A 23229-nucleotide genomic window follows, 5' to 3' on the forward strand; every position below is an offset into this window, starting at 1 on the left:
TCCTATTAAATTTGAGGTTGTCTCCTACTAATGATGCTGTCCACCTGGCGTAACCCTGAGCTGCAAAGCAGATACAGTTTGTGCACAATGTAGTTGTTTAGAGGGAGGGGAGAGTTTTAATGGCTATGAGGCTCAGCAGGCTTTCTTTGTGTGTCAAACTTCAAGGGAGTTTAGAGAGAGAGAAGAAAAGACGAAAGAATGCTATACAGAGGTGTCTCTTGGTCTTACCTGCCCTGGCATTGAGTTTTCACACAGGATTGTTTCGTAGTCTATTGCAAAGACTGGGGCGTTATCATTTACATCCAGTACCGTGATAAGAGCGATGCCTTTCCCAATCTGGTTTGGATCCACTGGAAAAAAAGAAAGAAGAAGGAAAGAGTCCAGGTTCACGTCCACTACCGGTCAAAGGTTTTAGATTCACTTTCTCACTAAATGGGTCTCTTTCTTTTCATGACTATTTAAATTGTATATTGTCACCAAAGGCAACAAAACTATGAATGAACACACATGGAATTATATAGTAAACAAAAAGTGAAAATAACTCTAAAAATGTTTATATTTTAGATTCTTCAAAATAGCCACCCTTTGCTTTAATTGCTGCTTTGCTCTCTTGGCATTCTCTCCATGTCCATATGTTCAATCACTGTTGATGCCTTCAGTGAGAATCTATGTACAATGTAAATAGTCATAAACATAAAGAAAACCATTAACTGGTTAAAATTTGCATGTTACCTCCCAAAATTATTTTAAGCTAATGTTAGCATATAAGCAGCTAAAGCATATTATATATTTAATGCTAGCAAACATGCCTATGTTAGTTCAAATTAGCATTTAATGGTAATGATAGCATATAGCGTGCAACTACTACAGTAGCTAGAGTTAGGCCATGTCCCAATACTCGCACCTCCACCCTTGTGTCCCTCAATTGCACGTTCCTGTTGATGGGTTTGAGTGCATAGTGTGTCCCAATTCTCTTCATGGAGTGGTCTTTCGCCACGCCCTCTTTGCGCCCTCGATCCACACTTCAGCTAAGCACGCATTTAAGCAGACTTCGCCAAAGTATATTATCCACAATTCATTGCTGCATGTGATGTTTTGAGCAAAAACCAATCACAACCATCAATGTAATCAACCATCAAAACAGAATAATATGAACTTCCAGTAACCTGCAAATAGCATTGTAGATAATGTGAGCTACCCCCCTTCATGACAAAACAGCTAACAAAACAAAAAGAAAGTTTGGTGAAGGACGCAGACAATTTCTAGATTAAAATAAGATTGAAGAGCCATAGGATGACCTAAGCAGACTGTTCATGCTCAAAAACCCTCCATAGTGGCTGATTTAAAACAGTTGAACTAAGAGTTGACCAAAATTCCTTCAAATTTGTGAAAATGATGCAATTATTACAAATGCTTGTTGGCAGTTGTATTTTATCACATAACAACAGGCTAATTTGGATAACTCTTTTGCTTATTAAACAAAACTGTCATTTAAAGACGGCTTTTTATATTTAGTTAATCTTGTCTATATAAAAAAAAAAAATTCCAGAAATCTGTAAGGGCACAATTTTTGCACCACTATAATTTTCAGACTGCTTCAAAAAGCTGGCATTTTTGACCAATCTACTGTTGATCAGCTTGAGCGATTAACCTCAGTAAGGGCTTGTTGTTGGGGAAAGCCATGTGCGTGAACCATCTTCCACAGTGGGCTTCACGCCTCTGTCTGCTTGACACACACTGATGGCTAAATGGCAGCGTCTGGGTGCGAGACGATAATTTAGTCTGGCGTTGCCATGATGCAGGCCAGAGATGACGGTCTGACATTCGGGGCGGCTGATTTGATGGTGATAAAAAAGGCGTGCAGAGCCTCAGGCCAGAGACTTGTTGTCATTGGCATGGACTGGATGAAGCAGAGCGGAGAGCGGATGAAATGTGAGTGACTGTGGCTCAAATGTCCAACAAGCCTCAGCTGAAGCGTACTTGCTCTCTTTTTAGCTACAAAGAACACATTTACTATTAATAATGTCATAAGACTGTGCAGGGCAGGGAATATCAGCGCCAGTCCTTCAGTGCATGAGTATCACTGTGTGTCAGAAGTCCGTACCTCACGCATGAGGGACTGTTGTGACATTTCATAGGGCTATTATTATATCCTGCCTTTTCTTTTGTGCTATATCAGGCAACATTCCTGAAATGAACCAAGAAGTACATCTGTGTGCCATGAGACGTAAATAAAAACACAGCTTTGAAGCAGAGAAGCAAAAAAAGGTTTTGAAAAGAAAAAAAGAATGAGCACTCTTTAAACAGCGTTCACTTTTAAGATAGGAAAGCAGAAGAAGTAGGCTGACAGGCTGCTAGTCTTCTTTAACTTGTACTTGTGTGACGCAGCCATCTGAAGTGCCCAGGGGGTGCGTGCTGATAATAGTTGGCCATTGTGTTAGCGTAATGTCAGTAAAATGATGGGACTGCAAAGCAAAGAGGGAAAAAAGGTGTTCATGTCCTTGTAACATTGACAGATGAACAAAAAAAAAGGCATGTGGCAGTTCTTCACATCACATTAACATTGTTCACCCGTGGGTTAGGCGGTCCGCCCTTAGTCAGCACCTCGTCCCCACGGCTCAGGGAGACATGGAGGTCAGAGTGACCGTCCTGCGTGTAAATTAACATTCCCTGACAGCCGTGCGTCAACCCCAAGACTATGTGCCATAATTTCCCCTGTACTGCAGACTAATGGGCATTAGAAAGTCTGAGAGGAGCGACGATTTTTTACTGACAGGCTAAATGACACTGTTCTAAACCCTGGGGGGCATTTTTGTAGAAAGAGGAAAAATGATAGAATCTTAAATACGTACATGGTGTAATAAATTGACAGCCACAATTGAAGAGAGTTACAAAAATATGAAAAAAGGACCCGGCAGTACACTGGGCCAAACAATAAGAAATTAAGATGACATTTTAAAATGTTCTTCAAAATGTAATAAAAAGCATATTTCTAGTGTGGAATACATTTGGACTCCTTCACATTTTATTTCCACTTAAAACGACTAAAATCACTAGAGTATCTCATCCGGTGCAGTTAATGAGAGCGTGGTTACTCAGCATTTTGTTTGTCCTGTTCAAACCTCAAACATTCAGCTTGCTGTAAACCTGACTGTTGAACTATTGTGAGATTGAAATAACTATCTGAGGCCTTCATTAAGATTTTTGCAGCTTGTCAGTCTGGTACGGGATTTAAAGATGTCTCAAAATAATTTTAAATCAGTTATCCAACTGTATGGAAAATGGTCTACAAATGAAGGACATTAAAAACAGTTGCCAGCGTGTTCAAATCTGACCTTCCAACACAAGTTTACCTTGAAAGCATACTGCAAGATGCTACAAGAACACCTGAAAAACCCTAAAATGTAATTGCATGACCTAATGAGCGTACTTTTTATATGAATGTACATCGCGTACCCTCAGAAAGAAACGGCACAAGTTTAACTTTCATGCAACCTGTGCATTGAGGAAACCTTTGCTCTCACTCTTTAAGGCTTTGAATTAACTTTAACTTTATTTTTTTCATAAGTAGGATTGAAACTGTATATCAGTCACTTTATTACATGGGTTTTGCAGTATCTTAAAAGGCCTTAGATTTAATCATTTGAATTTTAGCCTTTAAAAATTCATATATATGGGAAAATGCTTTATACCATGTCTTAAAATACATTTAGCTACAGCAATAAGCAATACGCCCCCTGGGAAAGGATTCTCCCTGGAATTCAGCCTTCCTGGAAAATTTGCAAAACCTTGTAGAACTCAGCTTCCCAATTACCTTTTTTTCTTCCTTTTTTGCTTCTTTCATTTATTGCATAATTAATTATAATTTATTTTTTCTGCTTCGCCAGACCATGTCTGTATTGGCAAACTTGTATGTCTATCGGGTTGTTGTTTTTTGCCATCCTTTCACTTTATTGGTTCAAACAATAGACACTTGCAACTGATTGGATGAGGGAGGTAGAATGTGTAGAGGTTAATGTGTGCAATTGCTAATTATGGTTACTTAGTGATTGGACTAACAGTGGAGATTTTAGCAAATATTTCACTCATATTGAGAGCAGGTTGGATACTGTTGATACACTTACAGCTCTCGATGGCAAAAATGGTGAGATTGTGGATGGAGTTAGCTTCTCGGTCCAGAGGCTTGGCTGTACTGATGATCCCACTCAGAGCATCCACATTAAAAAAACGCTCCAAGTCAGTGTTCCTGTCAATAGAGTACCTGGGCACAGAAACTCATCTAAATTACACATGACATATATGTGAAAATTGATTTAACTTGTATTGATTTAACATTATGGTATCGCAGTTTATTTAACCTGGAGGAAAACATTATGATTATGTTCTTTTTCACCAGTTTGTGTGACATTAAAATAATAAGCTTCATACAAGCATCAGTGTATTGATTTTAAACTTCATAAAATATTTTTTCCAATTGTTCTCTAAATGTCATAGAAAATATCACAATTTTTACTTGGAACTTAGGACCACGAATGACATAAAAGCCTATTAAATTTTGATCAAACTGAACACCGTCCTTCAACACACAACACTTATCAAGCCCTTTCAATACTCATAAGCTCATTTTTCAAGAGAAAATTATAACTTCAATTAGCATATATCCAAGGGGTGTTATTGCAATGTAATTTGACTCTTGTGGCTGCATTAGTTCCACAGTAATTTTAATTCCAACAGATGTAGAGAAATATATTGCTGATTCTGATAACAGTCACGGGGGCAAAAAAGGCAATTTACAGCTACAATGGAGCAGTAATTAGATTTTCTGATTAAGATTACAAACAATTCTAACAGACCAAGCATGAATACCATACAATATTCATTCAATTAGAACAGAATGGGTGGTGGGGAGGGTATCTCAAGAGTGACACTGCACAGATTGACAATATGAATGCTTGTTTGGAGTCATAAATGCCACTGCGCAAGTGTCGGGCCTTGACCCTCCTGCAGGAATGCCCTTCTCTTGTTCAAGATGGCATTTTATATTTGCAAATGCAGCACTCCTTGGCCCGCCTACCATCTGCCGCTGTCTTTGTGACACCCACATTGGGGACTTTCAAGGGTCTGTAGAGTCTGTGTTTGTAGATAATGTTGAGAGGCAATTTGTTTGCATATTTGGGATATTATTATTTTCCTCTACAAAAAACTCTGTAAACTAATTGCAAAACTAAAAGTTGAAAGGAAGGAAAGTGTGGAGGCTTTTGTGTTCAATTAGATTTCTGGCTTATTATGTAGCACAGCAGACAAGCATGGCTTTTGTACCTGATTGCGCTGTTGGAGGTATCCGGGTCATGGGCAGAGACTCTCCCAATCGAAGTGCCCACTTTGGCGTCCTCAGAAACCATCATTTTGGAAAGTGGTGCGGAAAAGATGGGTGGCTCATTCACATCTTCCACGGCAACTTTGACAGAAGTTGTGTCACTAAATGGGCCCAGGCTCAAGAAATTAGAGTCAATGTTCCTGTTAGTGGCCTCTATTCGTAGAGCGAAGCCACTTCTTGTCTCAAAATCTAGAGGCTAAACAATAATACAGGACAAAAGAATAATGGAAAAATGTTACATGAAGGTCCCCACACAGGTGTTAAGCCAAAATGCCACATTTCCAGATTCAGATTTTCAGAGCTCTCGGCCCATTTCCAGCAAATTTTAAACATGAAACACTTCACTTGGCATTTAAGGTAAATATTTAAATACTGCTAAGCCTTTAAATATGAAATCTGCAAAAATTACTGACTGGATGAGAGATGAAACGAAGAAAGGATGACTGGCGGATGGATGGATAGATGGATGGAAGAATGGATGGATGGATAGATAAATAAATAAACTGTGGGCAGATGGATGGATGGACGGACGGACATGCATGGATGGATGCATGGAAGAGGAATGTTGGGCAAACTGATGGACAGATGGATAAGTGGATGGATGACAAATAGATGGATGCCTGAAGGGATGGATGGAAGGTGGACAAACATCCATTTAAACAACTTTTATATAATGAGCCAGATTAAAGTCTGGATAATCAAATATTTTTCCATACCCAGTTTTCCTTTGTCATGCTCACTCAGACGTACCTAAATGAAAATCCAGACTTTCCCAGACTCTGAAGAAACCTTGTTACTTGTCAAACATAAAAAAGTGCTGCAACTGGCAGGTTTTTTGTGAGTTTTGTCCTTGGCTGTACAACTGTGAAATATCAGCATTTTCTGTCAAGGATAAATGAACAGATTGTATATATATATCAAGTTATATTCATTTACCCAATGTGGTGATATTGATCACGATTAAGGTTGTGGTCTCAAGCACCATAAAATTTAACACACTGTCACACAAAGTGATCTGATGATGAATTGTAGTGACTTTGTCCCATGAATGAACAAACAGTGATTATAAAGAAAGGCATGCAGCGTGGATGAAAGCATACAAAGATGAACGCTTCTGAAACATTTTGTCTGGCTTATTAAACTCCCTGTGCAGCATATAATACTGAGCATGCTGATTTGACAGTTTCATTGCCAAAGACTCACTTCTTTTTTCTTTTTGTTTTTTACATTCAAACTTTATTTTAACCAGGTAGGTCAGTTGAGAACTAATTCTGATTTACATTGCCCTCCTGGCCAAGTGGCAGAATATGAGGCAGATACAAATTAAGAGCAAAAAAAAAAAACAAGAGACAAAGAATTAACAGATGAGTAAAATACAAAATGTGTACATACAAATGGTGATATGTATGTAAAAGTGACAAATGGTTAAACACAAGAGAGTGTGGTGAGTTTTATGACTTCTGCCTTGTGTTTGTCTGAATTCTGGCATGAAACAAACAAAGGATCAAACTGGCCAGTCTGACAAGAACTGCCTGTGGCCAACAATGGTTCTACCACTCTGACAAAGGAGAGGCACCAATGAGCTGTCACTTCCAGAAGGCCTGAAGAGACCATTTCAAGACTAAAACCCTGAAATCTGACCCATTACCTGCAAGCTGAAGCACACAAAACAGAGGTGAGTATGTCCAGTACTTTTCCTCTATAACTGAACAAATACAGATACCCTCTTATTATTATTATTATGATTAAAATTGCTAATAAGGTGACTTTTGAAGGCAATTGGTTGCCTGGGCTTTCTTTAGGAGCATCGAAATAAAGCAGGGGTCAATACAAATATACGGAACAACAATAATAAAAATTATTTAGGAAAAACGTATTTATTCATTATTCATTCTACTTCACAATAATGCGCTAAATGTTCGTGTTTGTATCATGTCAAAATGTGGAAAATTTCAAAGGGTATGACGCTGTATGTGCAGATAGCGCCCACCTATTAAATAATTACAGGCAGAGTTCATTTGTTTTTTTGTTCTGTGTAGATGTTATGAGCACTCAGTATTTTACCTGTGTTCTTTTTTAGCATGTTCAGTTTGTATAAAAGCAGACTGTATTTCACTGTAAAATAAAACCACGGCTAGTCACAGTGACCTTCATGATTACAAATCTAACATGAAAAGGCTGAGAATGATTTTTGTCTGTCTCCTCTATTCCAAGAACCACAACATCTCTATTGTCAACATCAATTCCTTTCACTCCCGGTAAAGACTTTACTGTAATCAAAAATGTGTTCAATAAGTAGGAAACCGTCAAGTATAACAAGGCTGTCTCAGTGTTTTAGGTCCGTAAAAAAGCTTGTGTATATTTTTACTGTGAGATTAATAATTATCACATTTTTGCATCACACCATGTGTAACCCATGTATCAACCATGTTTTTTTTAGATAAAATGCAAAACAAATTCATTCAATTATGCACAAGTTACTCTATGACACTTGCGTGGTTCTATATAAATATGTAGGTCATATACCATATTTCCAAAATAAGTAATGTCAGTTGGCAAGAACGCTTTATGGACTTCATAAATAATTTAGTAACACTCATTTGAATTTAATTAAATATTATTGCTGACAAATCTTGTAGGCACTCTGGTCAAAGACAACATATTGGCACTTAAGTTCTGCAATTATTGCTGTACCTAAAGTATCTTGACTTTTTAAAATTTTCCTTATACAGCAATGCACAAAAGACTTGCTTTTTTGTTGAACCTAAATGTTTTAGATCACAGGTAACCTGAGTAAATACAAACTGCAGCTTTCAAAAGATAATTTAATTTGTTTAGTGAAAATAGCTATCCAAACTATTTTTTATCCACCCTATGTGGATAAAATAAAATTGCTAATGGCAGCAACAGCTAACATTAAGTGTTTATATTAACTGCCAATGAGTTTTTATATTGCTGTGAAGAAATGTTGGTCCAGTCTTTCTTGAAGGGTTTTTGAGTTTGAAAGGCCTTTATGTTTTTTTTTTTAACCATTCAGAGGGGGACTTGCTGGTGTGCTTTGGATAATTGTTCTGCTGCATTACCCAAGCGCACTTGTGCTTAAGGTGACAAACTGATAGCTGCATATTATGCTCCAGGATTCTGTTAAAGAACAGAACTCATGGTCCAGCACCTTTACAGGTTCTAAAAACGTAAAGCAGCCCCAGACCATCATACTACCACCACCATGTTTAACTGTTGAATGATCTTTTTCCGAAATGCCGTGTTACTTTAAATTAACAAGACAGAGACACATTTCTGAAAAGCTGTTGTGTTTTTTGTGGTCACCTTTAACTCTACCATACATGTTATTTTTGTTAAGTTTCTTTCTTACTGTTGAATTAGGAACACTGACCCTTTCGGTTATTGTGGCCTGAAGCGCTTTAGATGTTATGTGTTCTTTTGTAGCCATTTGATGAACCATCGATGTACTTTTGGGGTAATTGTGGTAGGTTCAATCTTGGTATGTTTCAGCACTGTCCCATAGTTTTGCCATTTGTGGATAATGGCTGTCACTGTGGTTCACCAGAGTACCAAAGCCTTAGAAATGGCTTTGTAAAGCATTCTAGACTGATCGATGTTAATGACTTTTTTCTCATCTGTTCTTGAATGTCTTCAACTCAAAACATGATGTGTTTACTTAAGTTTGTCAGACAGGTTCTATTTAAGTGATTTCTTGATTCTGCAACTCTAGCAGTGATGAGGACTGGGTTTGATTAGTGAAACAGAATGACAATAATGTAGTTAACCACTTTTAATTCATGATTTAATAAAGTAGGCAAATACTTGTTCACTTAAGGGCAGGTTGATTTGGATAGCTTTTTTCTTTGCAAATGAGATTATTATTTAATAAACAGATTTTTTGTTTTTATTCAGTTTATCCTTGCCAGATAAATAATAATAATAATAATTGTCTGAGAGACTGAAGTGAGACAAAAAAGCAAAAACAAAAGGAAGTTTTTAGGAAGGCAAATGTTTTTTTTCATCCTAATTACTTTTTTATTAAAATTACAGATAAAAACCAATTTATTTGATTATTTTTTTAGTTGATGTTTATTTTTTATTTTAAACACAAGCAATTTATGTTTTGTCATGTTTATAACGTTTGAGTTAACACCATCACATGAAACTGTGATTATTTTTATTTAAGGTTATTATACTGTGAGAATCACATACTGACACATGTCCAGTCCACATAAGAGTTTTTGCCACAAGAACATACGTAAAGACTTGACTTCAAAGAGTGAAGTTTTTATGCTATTCTATGTTAGTGCTATGATACACAATTTCCACATAAAAACTGACAGTTTTTTTTCTGTTGTGACAATATGCCGGCTTTCTGAACTGTACCTTTTGCAGGATAATAACCCCCTCTTGTGTGTCCTCATCTGTCGTTATGTTGAACATGCCGGGGCCGTCACCGTCCATGATCCTGTAGTCCATCTCAGCGTTGGAGCCAATATCAGCATCTGCCGCTTTGATTCTGGCCACCACAGATTGCACCGGCAACGACTCCAACACTGTGTACTGATAGCTCTCTGGAAAGGGAAGGACAGGAGTGGATGTTTGTAATGGATGTGCCTATTTTTTGTAACTAGTACGCCTGCATTAAACTAACAGGCAGGAGCAGTGACACATAAATCTTTTTGTTTCCGCTACAATTTGTGGTAAAGACGGCAGAAAAAGCAAAAGGAAATTATGCTATTAGAACAGCAAGACCAGTTTTAGTTTATGGTGTTCTAGAGGTTTGCTTTTAGGACAATGAATGAGGCTGGATTAAAAAAAATATTCTCTTAGAGGCTGTTCCAGCAGGAAGTAAAGGAGTCTCATTTATATTCCTTTGTTAAATTTCAGAGTATTGTTTGTAATCTGTTTATTGTTTAGAAGAAGGCATAAAGGAGTAAAGAAGCTAAAACTGAATCAGCTTAGAGTCCGTTTGCCCTTTTACCAATTTGCCAATTCATACCTATGCAATGTTATTTTGTCTGTTCCTGTTTTCAGTTCGTACCTGTAAACAAACCGTTTCACACCAATGTACTTAAACCATTGTGTATCAGTTTATTTTTCATTAAAGTCAATCTTTATAAGGAATCATTGAGAAAAACTGTCATAAAAATGCACAAATGTCACCTTTTATTTAATTAAATTGGATATTATTATCTTAAACAAATTTCAAAGTACACTCTATTGCCATTTATGTTTCTACTAATTCTCATTTGGGCCAGTTGAGACTGTCTAACAAGAAAAGAGACATTATGAACAAAATAAGACAAAGGCCAGTTTAAGTTAATTTTCTGTATTTTGCTCATAGTGTAATGTAAGGAAATATCAATAAATGACTTAATAAAATTATATCCACCAGCAGAAGGTCACTTACAGGTCTTAGTGATCTGGGGTAATAGTTCTCTCTGCCAACTTGCCCAGATTGGTATCAGAACTACTATACATGGAAATAGATTGTAATACATAGTTTTGAGACAATAATATACAATAGAAAATATCTACAAGAGATCAGCATACTTTATGTCTATAATTCAAGAAAACACTCAGCTACTACAATAATTCAATTCGGACATTTATTTTAAGTTTATGGGTACTAAATGGTTCTGTTTTACAAAGCAGAAGTAAATCAGAATGAAATTGCAATTGGGTATGAATTGTGTTGGGTCCAGCCATGGATTACAACATTTAAAGGCCAGTTTGATCTTTCCTGGAATTTTCGAAATAAATCACAGTAAGCTACTCCTAACAGCCCAGGAACAGGAACAAGAGGGGTAACAGCGGACTTCCCGTGACATCACTGTTGGAATAAAAACCTCGCGTTCCAACAAACAGATCTCTTCCACACAGGTCCCAGTGAAGCTGGAAGGAGAGATGGCGTATCCTTGCTGGCAAACAGATATAACTCTTCAACTTGGATCCAGAGTGAGTACGATCACATGCAACAAAGTTAAGTAATGATTTGTTGTTCGAGTATCCGGCATTCATTCATATAAAGGGTGTAATGAGACAAGCATGACTTGGCTTTTCTTCTGAGGCCTCCAGAAGCAGCCCTAACGGAAGCGGATTTCCCCCATGGCCTGGAAAAGAAGGCCGGGACTGCATCGCACGTCAAGGCAGCGAGAGCTACGCCGCCGCATCACGGCCGCTCAAGGAGCCGAACATGCCTTTGTCGTACGGTTCTGCCGGGGCAGCTAAAAGCCCTTCCCCACAGCTACGGAGATTAGCTGCAAGCTAACCCTTTGTTTACCCACACGATGTTTCCTCAACGCCCAGGACAACTTCTCAGCACGATTCACGTAAGAGGTAGTGTGTGGGGAGAGGAGATTATTTAAAGTTAAATATGTTTGTTTAATGACGTTTGTTTTGTTTGTGTTGAGAAACTCAGCTGATGATGTGTTGTTGTTGTTTTTTTTTAAGTTAAGACATACTTTATTTAAAGGGTTGTTCTTAAACACAGACTGGCCACTGTAGTAGTGGTATTTTAAAAAAGTACATGTTTTATTCTGGTAACAACTATAAGCTTCTTTTGTTAGCTCCAACTGCTAATGGCTCAGAACACGTGCTCACCCACCTTATGAGTCACCTACACCATTTATCCAGAAAGGTTGTTGGTCCTCATTCAAAGTAATATTTTCTCAAATATCATTTTGAAATTTCCTTAATAACATTTCCTTCAATATTATTTGTACTAGATGAAGCCAGCTAATTAAACACCATTAAGACCCATTTATCCAAAAAGGTTTAGCTCTTAATCAAAATAATATTTCCCTAAATATTACTTTAATATATCCTTAATAATATTTATTTAAATATTATTTCAATAAATAAATGCAACTAATTATACACCGTTTAGAATTGGTCTTCCAGAAGGTTGGTTTTATTCAGCAAATCATTATTTAAAATATTATTTTATTAAAATAATGTTTTATCTGATCTTGCATTGTGAATGGTTGTTTGAAGGTATACCAATTATTGCCTAAGTTAGGTCCAAGACTAACTTAATTTCAATTCCAGATTCTTCAAGATAAGATAAGATAAACATTGCATGGTAATGTTGCATCACTCTTTTGGTCATGGTTTTCACCCATCCTTGATTCACTGAGTTATATTGTACGTAGCCCATTAGTCTTCCTTATTCTTTTATTTTGCTTGGTAGTTTAGTTGAGATGTTTTAGCATAGTAAAGAGTTTGTTGATTGAAATATGTTTGACTTGAGTTGATATGTTTTTGTTAATAAATTCTTGTATCTTAAAAAATTGTGTGAATTTATTCTATGTGTGTAGCTACAGAATTTTGCTGTTCAATAATGTCAGAGCTTGGCTCATCCCTTTCACTTTTGTCCTAATACCACCGCCTTATTGGGCTGGTATTCACAGGACAACACTTAACAGACCAAAATATATTTTTAGAAAATATTAAAATATTAATATTAAATAATACATTCATAATCACAACACTTGGCAAACAAGTGAAATGTCCCAGCGCCAATCTGATAGCTGAAATTGCATCTCCACATCTACTTTAAGTACAAGCTAGTGTTGGCATTGGTGTAAAGCTAACAGTTACAGAAAGCTAGTAAGAATAGCAAAACTTTGATAAACCATTAAATTTGATGTAAGGCAAGTATAGATTATATATATGATAGATTCTTCATGGCTATTCATTGTTTAAAAGAATGCATAGATGAGTACAAAAATAAAGATGACAGATTCACTTGTTTAAGTAAAATAGTAGAGTTTCTAGTAAGGATGAGCATTGCAGTATAGCTAGCACATAGAGGAAGTTATTAAAAGAGCTAAACTTCTGTTAAACGCTGATTCATAATTAAGACATTGACTGACTGGACCGGTTGTGATCTATTGACAGTTTTGGCCAGAAACAAATGTACAGTATATAGCTGAAATTGAATCTCCATATGTTGCTGAATGCTGCACAGAATGTTGTAATTTTGTAGAACAGATGGCAGAGAATTATTGTATTAGAACAGCAAGACCAATTTAACTTTATAGTGTTCCAGAAGTTTTACTTGTAAGAGAATGGATGAAGCCAAATGAAAGATTTCTTCTCCTAGAGGCTGTCCAGGCAAGAAGAAAAGAACAACACGAGTCACGTTTAAATCCCTTTGTTACATTTCACTGGATAAAATTGTCCACTCAAGGATTCTATTACTCCAAAAACTCTCTATTGTGTTCTCCATGCTTTTGTTTGATCTCCTGAATTTAAAGTACTCGTACAAGAATAAAGAAGGAATCATATTCATAATCATAATCTCCCCAATCACCATGGCAGAGCTCATTACCAGACCTTTCTGTGTTCCTCAGTGTCTCCCTTAGCCACAGTCTAAATGCTAATCTGCCTGACATTGTTTGCCACCATGTAATCTTTATAATGGTTTTTTAATTTGCCATGGAATAGCAGCTCTTTAAAAGACCCCAAAAAATACTTCCCTCCCATCCTATTACCCTTGCACCCACCTCCTCTCCTTGCCTATCATGAGCCTGTCTTCTCACAGAACTAACACCTACTTCAACCAACCTGAATTCAATCTGCTCTGACACTCTACAATAGTGTGTCGATTCTGACCCATGACCCTGTGAGCACAACAGCAGGAGTAAACCACCCCCAGATTTTTTCTTAAGTCTCTTTCTTCTCAGTGTGACAGCACTGGGTTAAAACAACACTGATAACTTGTCTTGCAAACTTGAATCTCTCTTTCCCAATAGGGAATGGCAAATTGACTCAGCTTCATGGCAGTCCAGTGCTGACTGTGCGGCAGCCGGACCAGTGGTGGGGCTATCAGCCGTAAACCGATTGCCAGTGCTTTGGGATTATCTTGAGAGGCACTGCACACCTTTGAATTCTAAAGCTTTTCCTGGAAGCCATTAGTAGCCTCTGCAAAGGGCTGACAAAATGAAAGAAAAAAAAATAATAAACCTGATTGATCTTGGTATCCAAAGCTAAAGGAACAACCGTCTTTGATGAAGAATGAAGCTGGGAGGTGCACACTTTATAAGAAGGCTGGTTTTCCATTTTTCTGTAAAATTCCAAATGCTTGCTGAAAATATAAATGCAATTCAGTTGCACAAAATTTTTTTGTCAATTAAATGGAGGATTTTCTTCCACATAAGTGAAGTATTCATCTCCCTTTATTTTTTTTTCACATTTTCTATCTCTGTTTTCATAATTTGATACACCTAAATAAAATCCAGAGCTACCAATTACCTTCAGAGGACACCTAATTAGTAATACGAGTCCAGCTTTGTAAGATTTCCACTGAGTGTTCTGTGAAGGCCTTAGAGGTTTTTTAGAGAACACTAATAAACAAACAGCATCCTGAAGACCAAAGAACAGTTGACAGTTCATGGAAAGATTTGTTGAAAGGTTTATAACAGGCTTAAGTTCTAAAATAATATCCCTAACTTTTTAGATTCCACAAAGCACTATTAAAAACATAATCTGAAAATGAAAAGAGTATGGTACAACTCCAAACATACAAAATTTCAATTCAATTCAGTTAAATTTAATTTTATTTATATAGCGCCAATTCACAACACAATGTCGTCTCAAGGCACTTCACAAAGGGTTTGGAATGGTGCGGGGTTGTTGGTGAGGTTAGAATAAACTACTGAGTGTTAGAGTTTGGCCATTTCAGAATGGGCTATGTGTAGGGTACTAAGTAAAATAATACATTGATAAAGTTTGTCCATCAAGGGCCCACTGGTGGTCATTGTTATACTAAAAAGCACAAGGATTGGCGATACATCGCTCTGTCAGACTGATTATAACCATTGGAAAAGAGAAGGGGTCGCACAGGTAGCAGAAAATGATGGCCCTTCACCTAAACCAGACATAAATCAAATTGAAAATCTGTTGCAAGGATTGACAATTGGTGTTCATAGATGCCTCTACATTCAAACTAACAGAGCTTGAAAGCTCTGTTAGAGCTGCAAAAACTAATTGGCAAACATTTCAGTCTCTATAGATGTGTAAAGCCAGAAGAGACATACTCTTGTAGGTGTCATTTAAAATAAGGTTCTACAAGTATTGACATAGGAAGGGTTGAACACAAATGTCCTTCCCAGTTTTCAAATGTTTATTTGAAAAAGACTGAAAATCATTTATCAAATTTCTTCTTCACAATTAGGTGCTACTTTGTTTTGGTCTATACTGCTAAATTTCAATAAAACCCATTAAAGTTTGTGGTTTTAACATAGAAAAATGCGAAAAGTTTTAATGGGTATTAATAATTTTAAAAAGTGTACTTTATGCATTTTCTGTGAAACTTTATTCAACAAAAATTACAGGAAACCAGTACTTGTTGCTTTTCTTTATAAAAAAGTTATATAGAAAATGTAACACATGTAGAAAAAGTAGTTTCTTTTATGAGTGAAAAAACATGCCAGCTTTCTTTGTACCATTATGTTCATCGAGTACCCTCATTAGGTTCTCTTAGTTCAAGTGGTCTTCCAGTGATATAAGATCTTAACAGCTGTAGTCTGACAGGAGAAAAAATTGGTAAGAAAGGTTTCATTCTGATTGCTAAGTAGCTGCTGAACGTGGCATGTACTGTGGAGGTAGTCAGAAAAAGGTATCTTACTGTGAGCAAACCGTGGTGGGTTGTCGTTGACATCTGTAAGCGTGACCGTGACAGAGGTGGTGCCGGAGAGGCCGCCCATTTGGCCCACCATGTCTTTCGCCTGAATGACCAGCACGTACTGGTCCCTTGTCTCCCGGTCCATGTTGGGCAAAGCTGTCCTTATGACACCTGAAGAGTAAGAAAGCAATAGAGAGTAAGAGAAAACAGGACAACAATGGTTCTTTCTGCCACAAATCCCATCTCAATATCCCACTATGGTTAGTAAGGGACCCATACCTATGGATCACTTTATTGAAAGGTGAATTTTAATCAATTTGAATATCATCAAAAAGTAAATTTATTTAAATAGTTTAATTCAAAATGTGAAACTCATATGTTACATAAATCACACAGATAAATGGATTTCAGGCATTTATTTCTGTTAATTTTGAAAAGTAGAATATTATATAATCCAGAATGTTGGCCTGCACATTCTTACTTTGGAAAGACCAACAGACAGTAACTGACAACCTCTACAATAAGAATGAGCACAAAATGTTATTGCTTAGGAAGCTGGCTCTTCTTAGTCCATATATTAATGGAAAGTTAAGTTAAAAGGATAAGGTTTGACATAAAAATGTGCACAAGAAAAAATTCTTAACCACAGCCTCAAAAAGATTAAGACTACGTTTATTAAGACTTTTAGGAAGATTGACAAGGCATGCTCCATGGGTGTTATTCCTCCTATTTACCTCTGGCATACCACACACAATGTATTCATAAAACCTGTGAACTCGTAATTTGTATGCAGTGTTGTGTGTTTGCTTTTTTTTTTTAAATCAGCCATTAGGTTTTTCAAGAACTTATTTCAAACCCCAAAATTACTCATTACAAAAAATTTGTAAGAAATTATTTATTTTATTAGCCAATGATATTAGCTTTCACACTTTCAATCAGGCATTTTTTTAGCACATTAGCAGACAAAATATTTTGACTTTTTTATAGTTTTTTTTTAAATAATTATTTTCTTTATGAGTTGTTTAAACTTTAGACAGAGGACACAAATTGACATAACTACATTTTAAATGCAATCCAGTATTAGCAATGTAGCTAAACGTCTTCAGTTTTTTGCTTTTTTGCACCAACCTGATTAGTGCCTGACCTGTATAATCAAGTCATCACCTAATTGAATCTGTCTGACAACATGAAGTAGGTAACAATATCTACACAAAAAATAACTCATCATGTCCCAATGTGAGAGGGGTATATCTACAGACTTTAAGTTGGAGGTTTGAAAGTTCATGCCTCTCATCCACACAATAATTAATTGGTTTGTTCTGTTGACCCTGTTTTCCATCCATTGTCTCAGTTTTCCCTCTTTTTCCTTTCTTTCGGCAGTTGCAATCCATGATGAAAAGACTGAAGATAAAATTATCTTCAGTCATGAAGTTGTTGTTTCAGAATTATTTAAAAAATTTTCCTCAGTTTTTATTGTGCACGTGTATAAACATACTGTCATGATGTAGGGTTGTTTGGTTTTTGGTTTCGGGGTTTTTCCTTATGTTTTTCACTGTTTTGTTTTGAATCATGTTTCTGTTTATTTTCCTGGTCATGCTTTTGTTTTGTCGTCTTGTTCATGTTTTGTCAAGTTTGGTTTTCGGATCTGTTTATGCTTTTGCTTCATGTTTTTCTAGTTTGTGTTCAAGAGTCTCTGTTTTGCTCCAGTCACGTTTTGTTCTGTTAATTAAGTTTATTCATTTCACCTGCGTCAAGTTAATCTGTCTCCTTACTCCACCTGGTTTTCACGCCATACATTCACACCTGTTCTGTTAGTCTTTGCGGAAACATCTTTCATTCTCATGCTCATGTCTTGTTCTAAAACCAAGTCTTGTCTTTTTGATCTTGCCATGCCTGTCTTGCCTGCCCGTTTGTTTTGTTCCTGCCTCCTGCTAAGTGTGAGTTTTTGTAATTAAACCTTTTTTTTCACTTAAAATCACGCTGCCGGCTCATCTGCATTGTGGGGTCCAATATCAAGACAGAACCGTGACACATACATTGAAAAGTAACTAATCAGATAAGCCCTTAAGCTAAAGATACGCCCATGGTGACATACTCATCCAGTCAGGTGTTTTGCATTAGGTTACACCTTCCTTTAACTTGGATACACCTTCCCTTGTTGCAGATGTACCTACTTGCCCCAATGTAAAGAAATTCAGCACCAAAGTCATCGACTTCTGTCAGTCTGGACTGGGTTACAAAACCATTTCTAAGGCTTTTTGGAACTCCAACAAAAAGGAAACAGTGGTAAACTGGTCCAGAAGTACCCAAAACAACATCTAAAACACCACAGACCTCACTGGCCACAGTTAAGCTCAGTGCGCTGAACTTAAGAGCTTGAAAGAAACTGGGCATAAACATCATCCACGAGAAAGTTGCAAGGCCAAAACCACTACTGACCAAGAAGAACACAAAGGTTTGTCTAATATTTCCTAAAGAAAAACATCCCGATGACGCCCTAGGCCTTTAGGAAAATTTCCAGTGGACTGACAAAACAAAAGTGGAGCTTTCTGGAAGGTGAGCACATCTGGTGTAAAACTAATGCAGCATTTCAGTAAAAGACCGTCACACCAAAGTCAAACAAGGTGGTCGTAGTGAGATGAGCTAAGGTTGCTTTGCTTCAGGATTGGTACAACTTGCCCAGTTCTTAAATTTAAGGGCAATTGATTTTTCACATATGGTCTGGTTGGTTTGGATAGCTTTGTCTGATAATAACATTGATTTGATGGTCTGAAACCTTTAGGCATGACAACAAAGCAATAGGAAGAAATATATGATGGGTAAATACTTTTTTACAACACTGTGTATATTTTACGGTTTTTATTATATGATTAACTGTGATCAGAGCTCATAATAAAACAGCTGGAGCTAAGTAAAACTGTAATTCAGTTTTTGATTACATCCACCTGTTATGTTTGTTGGCAAGCACTCCACTCAAGTCCTTGAATGCTGCAGTTTGCCATCTAACTGCTCTGAAGATATCACTTCAGACTTGAAAAGACAGTTAAGATTAATCCTTCAGTTGGCAATTCTGAGCAGTCTGCGAGTCAAAGTTAACATCTATGTTGGCTGTTGCCTCTTATACTGTGACTGGTGTGTGTTCTCTGCTTGAGAGGTCCTGTCAATCAAAACAGTTTAGTAGTCAGATGTATGATGAGGCAAATGTTCAGACACTGTCACAAAAGTGAACACATACAAGGGGACAATTTGGCCCCCAGGGGAGGAATCATCTGTCTATTCCCGCTGTCATGATTGATCTCTATCGAGAAAAGACAAGAGATGTGACAAAGCTGGCATCAAGTAACTGCCATTTGTCTAGTTTCACCTGAGCCCCTCCAAATAACAGCTACAAAAGCACAGAGCCAAGCTGTGGTAAACAAACGACTAAAGAGGAAAATATTTTTATTTATGGCACTTTTCTAATCTATCCCTTAAATGCAAAGATAATTCCAGAAAAATTAACGCAGCCCATTTAAATCAAAGAAAAATGTTGTAATCCTTCAAAAGCAATCAGGGGTGCTTTCAAAGTTAATGATTTGCCACACAACGTGTTTCATTCATTAAATGGCACTTATTAAAGATTCCCACAGAGTATGGAAGATTACTCATTAAGAACCACATAAAGCCGCAGAGCACAGTTCTTGAATAAATGAATCATATTTTCGTGCTTTATCATATTCACAGTCTGATAAAGAAGATGAAAATAGGGCCTCGTTCTTGGAGCTGAAACCTGATGAATTTCAATTTCTAATCCTTAAAAAATTGCATAAAACATTGCATAGGATTCAATTTAATAAAAGGGTATGCGGATAAAGGCAGATGTCTTTAGGTACCCATACAGTATATTGCAAGTTACATGTGTTTTCAGTCAAAGTTGGTTTATGTTAAAAGTGCTAATGTAATGCTCTTAACCCACGACAGCCCTTGTAAAGCCGTTTAATCATCCAATTGAAAAATTACCTACCTGCATCTTGTTTCGGGTCCCTACACTATTGTATTATATTGTGTATTAAAGTGTAATCCAACAGGTAGTCATAAACAACAGAAATTGACCAGCTTTTGAGTAATTTATCCTTGTTTATTAAGTTTAAACTGCTGATAACAGTTTCATACCTTGCCACAAATCATGGTAAAAATATTTGACATGGGTCTGAATGTGAAAAAAGGAAGTGCATTTTGTGAAACATCAAGTCCTGTAACTTAATGTGTGCGTGTCTCTGTGATCCATCTTGTTTTGTATATTGTGTGTGTCTACATCTCTATTTTTTTTTAATATTCTTATATGTAATGATCACCTGACCATCTAATTTCTAAGGTTCCATGCTTTAAACAACTAATTGCTGCCAGTTGGGCAAACATTTATACGCTGAATTACTAAAATGACATGGGCTAACTCCCCTGTCCCCAAGACAGCTGCTCCAAACATTTGTCATGCAGAGGTTCTTCATCTGTGCAGAGAGAGGGGGTCTGCATAGCATAGAATATAATTAAATAACGTTATCATCAAATCCTTGCTGTGAGATTTGCCTAACAGTTACAAATGAAAAGGTATTTGGTTTTGATGTTTTTGTCCCTTAAACGTTTCAAATTATCAAACATATTTTCTGATCAGACGAGAATAATCTGAGCAAATACAGAATGCAGTTTATCAGATGATTCTAATTTATTAAGGGAAATAATCTATTCAAACCAATCTGGCTATGTGTAAAAAAGTAATTCCCCCCCCCTTAACCTAATATTTAGTTGTGCTACCTTTGGAATCAACAACATTAGCGGTAACTGGCTATGTCTCTTTTAAATCCATGCAAGGGGAGTTTGACCCACTTATCTTTGTAGAATTGTTTTAATTTAGCCACCATGGAGGGTTTTGAGGCATAAACAGCCTATTTAAAATCATGTCACAGCCCCACAACTGGATTTAAATCAGGACTTTAACTTTGCTAAGCCAAAACCTGTATTTTGGTTTTTTTTTTTAGCCCAACAGAGGTGCACTTGCTTGTGTTTTTTGGATCATTGTCTTGCTACATAACCCAAATTCCTGCTAGAAATCAACACCGACAGTTCTATTAATTATGTCAAATTCCCAAGGTTCTGAGGTGCACAGACACCATAGACACCCAGTTTGACTATTGGTATTATGCTGTTTTTCTATAAATGTTTGTAACTTTTTCCACCAAATGTGATGGAATAAACGCATTGCAACTCTCTGGTGGATGACTTTTTTTTCTCTGTTTCTTTCTTATTGTTTAATCATGAAAACTTGGGGCGGTGGAGCATGTCTTGTGCCTGCACTGGGGCGGCTGGTGGGTTGTGCTTGGCCTGGAGCGGTTGGCCTGCCCGGCCCGGTTACCCAGCTTGTGCATGTTTTCCTCTTACAAACTGATGGGCATGGGCTGCTGGAGCTGCCGAATGGTTGGGTGGGCTTGGCAGTATGCTGCTCTGCTAGCTGTTGTGTCGGGGGGATCAATGCAGTGGGCTAGAGGGTAGCGTGGGGGGACAGCAGCGTGTGGGGTGGGCGGGTTGTGACCTCTTCTTGGATGTGGGGTCACCGGCATTTGGATCGGATGACCGGCGGTGGTAGAGCTGAGCTGGATAATGTTTTTCCCTAGGCTATCATTGCAGTGGCAGTGATGTGGTGTGTCTGGGTGGTTGCAGGGGCGTGGTGGGGGCAAACACTTGCCTGCCCCAAATGCTTGCCACTGGCCAGGGACCTGTTGCCGGGTGAGTATGTTCCATATTGGTGGGCGCGGTGCCCGATGGTGTCTGCCCTATTGCACCTGTGGGTGGGGGCTGGTGTAAATTTGCGCGGGGCCCTTGTCTTGCCGTCACGGCATGCCATGTGGTGGGGGCAGGATGTGGCGGGGTTGCTTGGAGCGGGGCTGTGTGTGGAGCTTGCGCTGTGTGGGTGTGCCCATGTGCTGTAGGGAGGGGATTCATGGTGTTTGGGGGCATGTGTTCAATTTCTGTGTCCTGGTTGGGGGTGGTCCTGTGGGGAAATTCATGTTGGGGTTCATTGAGGGTGGGGGGCTCATGGGGTTAGGATCGGATTTCATTGGGGGGTTGGGACTATTTCATTCTGTGGTGGCTGTGGTTGGCGGGCTAGTTTGGACCATGTAGACCCCTCTTTTGTACATGGCCCCCTCTCCGGATGAGGATGGGGGTCGTTGGAGACAGGTGTTGCTCAGGTTCAGGCACCAGCCCAGGCTAGCCCGGACCAGGTTCAGGTGCTGGGGCGGTCTGCCTGTCTCCACCCACGGAGGGAAGGGGACCTCCTCCTGGGTCCGGGGGCTGGTTGCCCCTATGGGGTATCGGCACCTGGACCTGGGAGTATAGAGTGTGTATGGAGAGTGTGAGTGAATGTACGACGTCCATTGTTTGTCTTTACGTTGGGTGCGTGGGTGTAAGCGTTTTTATGTGTACGCATGAGGGTGGGAATGTGTGATTGTGATTGTGACTGTGTGTGCCTGTTTTTTTGCGTCAGGTTGGGTCTTGGGGTGCTCCCTCTCCTGGATCAGTTTATGCACCCCAATAAATGTGGGGCCTGTAGGAATTATGATTATTGATTAATTAATATTTATCAAGAATTATCATTTAAAATCATAATTTGAGAAAAATGTATTTCTTAACCAAAAATCTTTACTTACAAATCAAAATCAGAGATGTCCTCTGGTGTTGTAATTGTAGCTCAAAGCCCTTGGTAATTAAAATTATTAAATTCTCAATAATAATTGATAATTATTATTAGATGTCACTGTTTAATCAACCATTTCACCAAAACGTGGGGAACTTTGACCTTATTTTGACAGACAAATCACTCTTGCTCAAAATAAACACAAACGCTTTCTCTTTAACTATGTAAATTTTTATTAAATCAACAGCCCTGATGCACCTCGCTATTTCGATTCAATAATCTTCACCTAATCAAGCATGCAACGTTCTATACAAAAGGGGTAAAATAACTAAGTAAACAGGATAAAACAGCATTGAGTGTTTATGAAATCAAACCAGCAGTTATTGCAAAAACAAGAGATAATATGGTGCTGAGCGAAGCTTTGGGAGTGGCCCCGCCAAAGTGTAGCTCAGTGGAACATACAAAGGGTCATAAAAACCCCCAAAGTTGTAGCTCAGTGGAACACACAAAGGGTTACTCTCACTCACTTAAAACTGTGCACATATA

General features: G+C 37.9%; 1 protein-coding gene across 1 annotated transcript in view; it reads right to left on the minus strand.

The window, feature by feature from the left end:
• Positions 1-23229, minus strand: part of LOC124858401 (cadherin-7-like) — a 205626-nt gene that overhangs the window by 57895 nt on the left and 124502 nt on the right. Inside the window, exons 5-9 of the mRNA XM_047350423.1 lie at positions 16017-16184; positions 9767-9954; positions 5320-5573; positions 4125-4261; positions 229-350 (exon numbers count right to left, since the gene is read on the minus strand). Coding sequence (XP_047206379.1) covers positions 229-350; positions 4125-4261; positions 5320-5573; positions 9767-9954; positions 16017-16184 — 869 coding nt within the window. The remainder of the gene's footprint in view (positions 1-228; positions 351-4124; positions 4262-5319; positions 5574-9766; positions 9955-16016; positions 16185-23229) is intronic.

The sequence above is a fragment of the Girardinichthys multiradiatus genome, chromosome 21 (genome assembly GCF_021462225.1).
Source record: "Girardinichthys multiradiatus isolate DD_20200921_A chromosome 21, DD_fGirMul_XY1, whole genome shotgun sequence".
Classification (NCBI taxonomy): Eukaryota; Metazoa; Chordata; class Actinopteri; order Cyprinodontiformes; family Goodeidae; genus Girardinichthys; species Girardinichthys multiradiatus.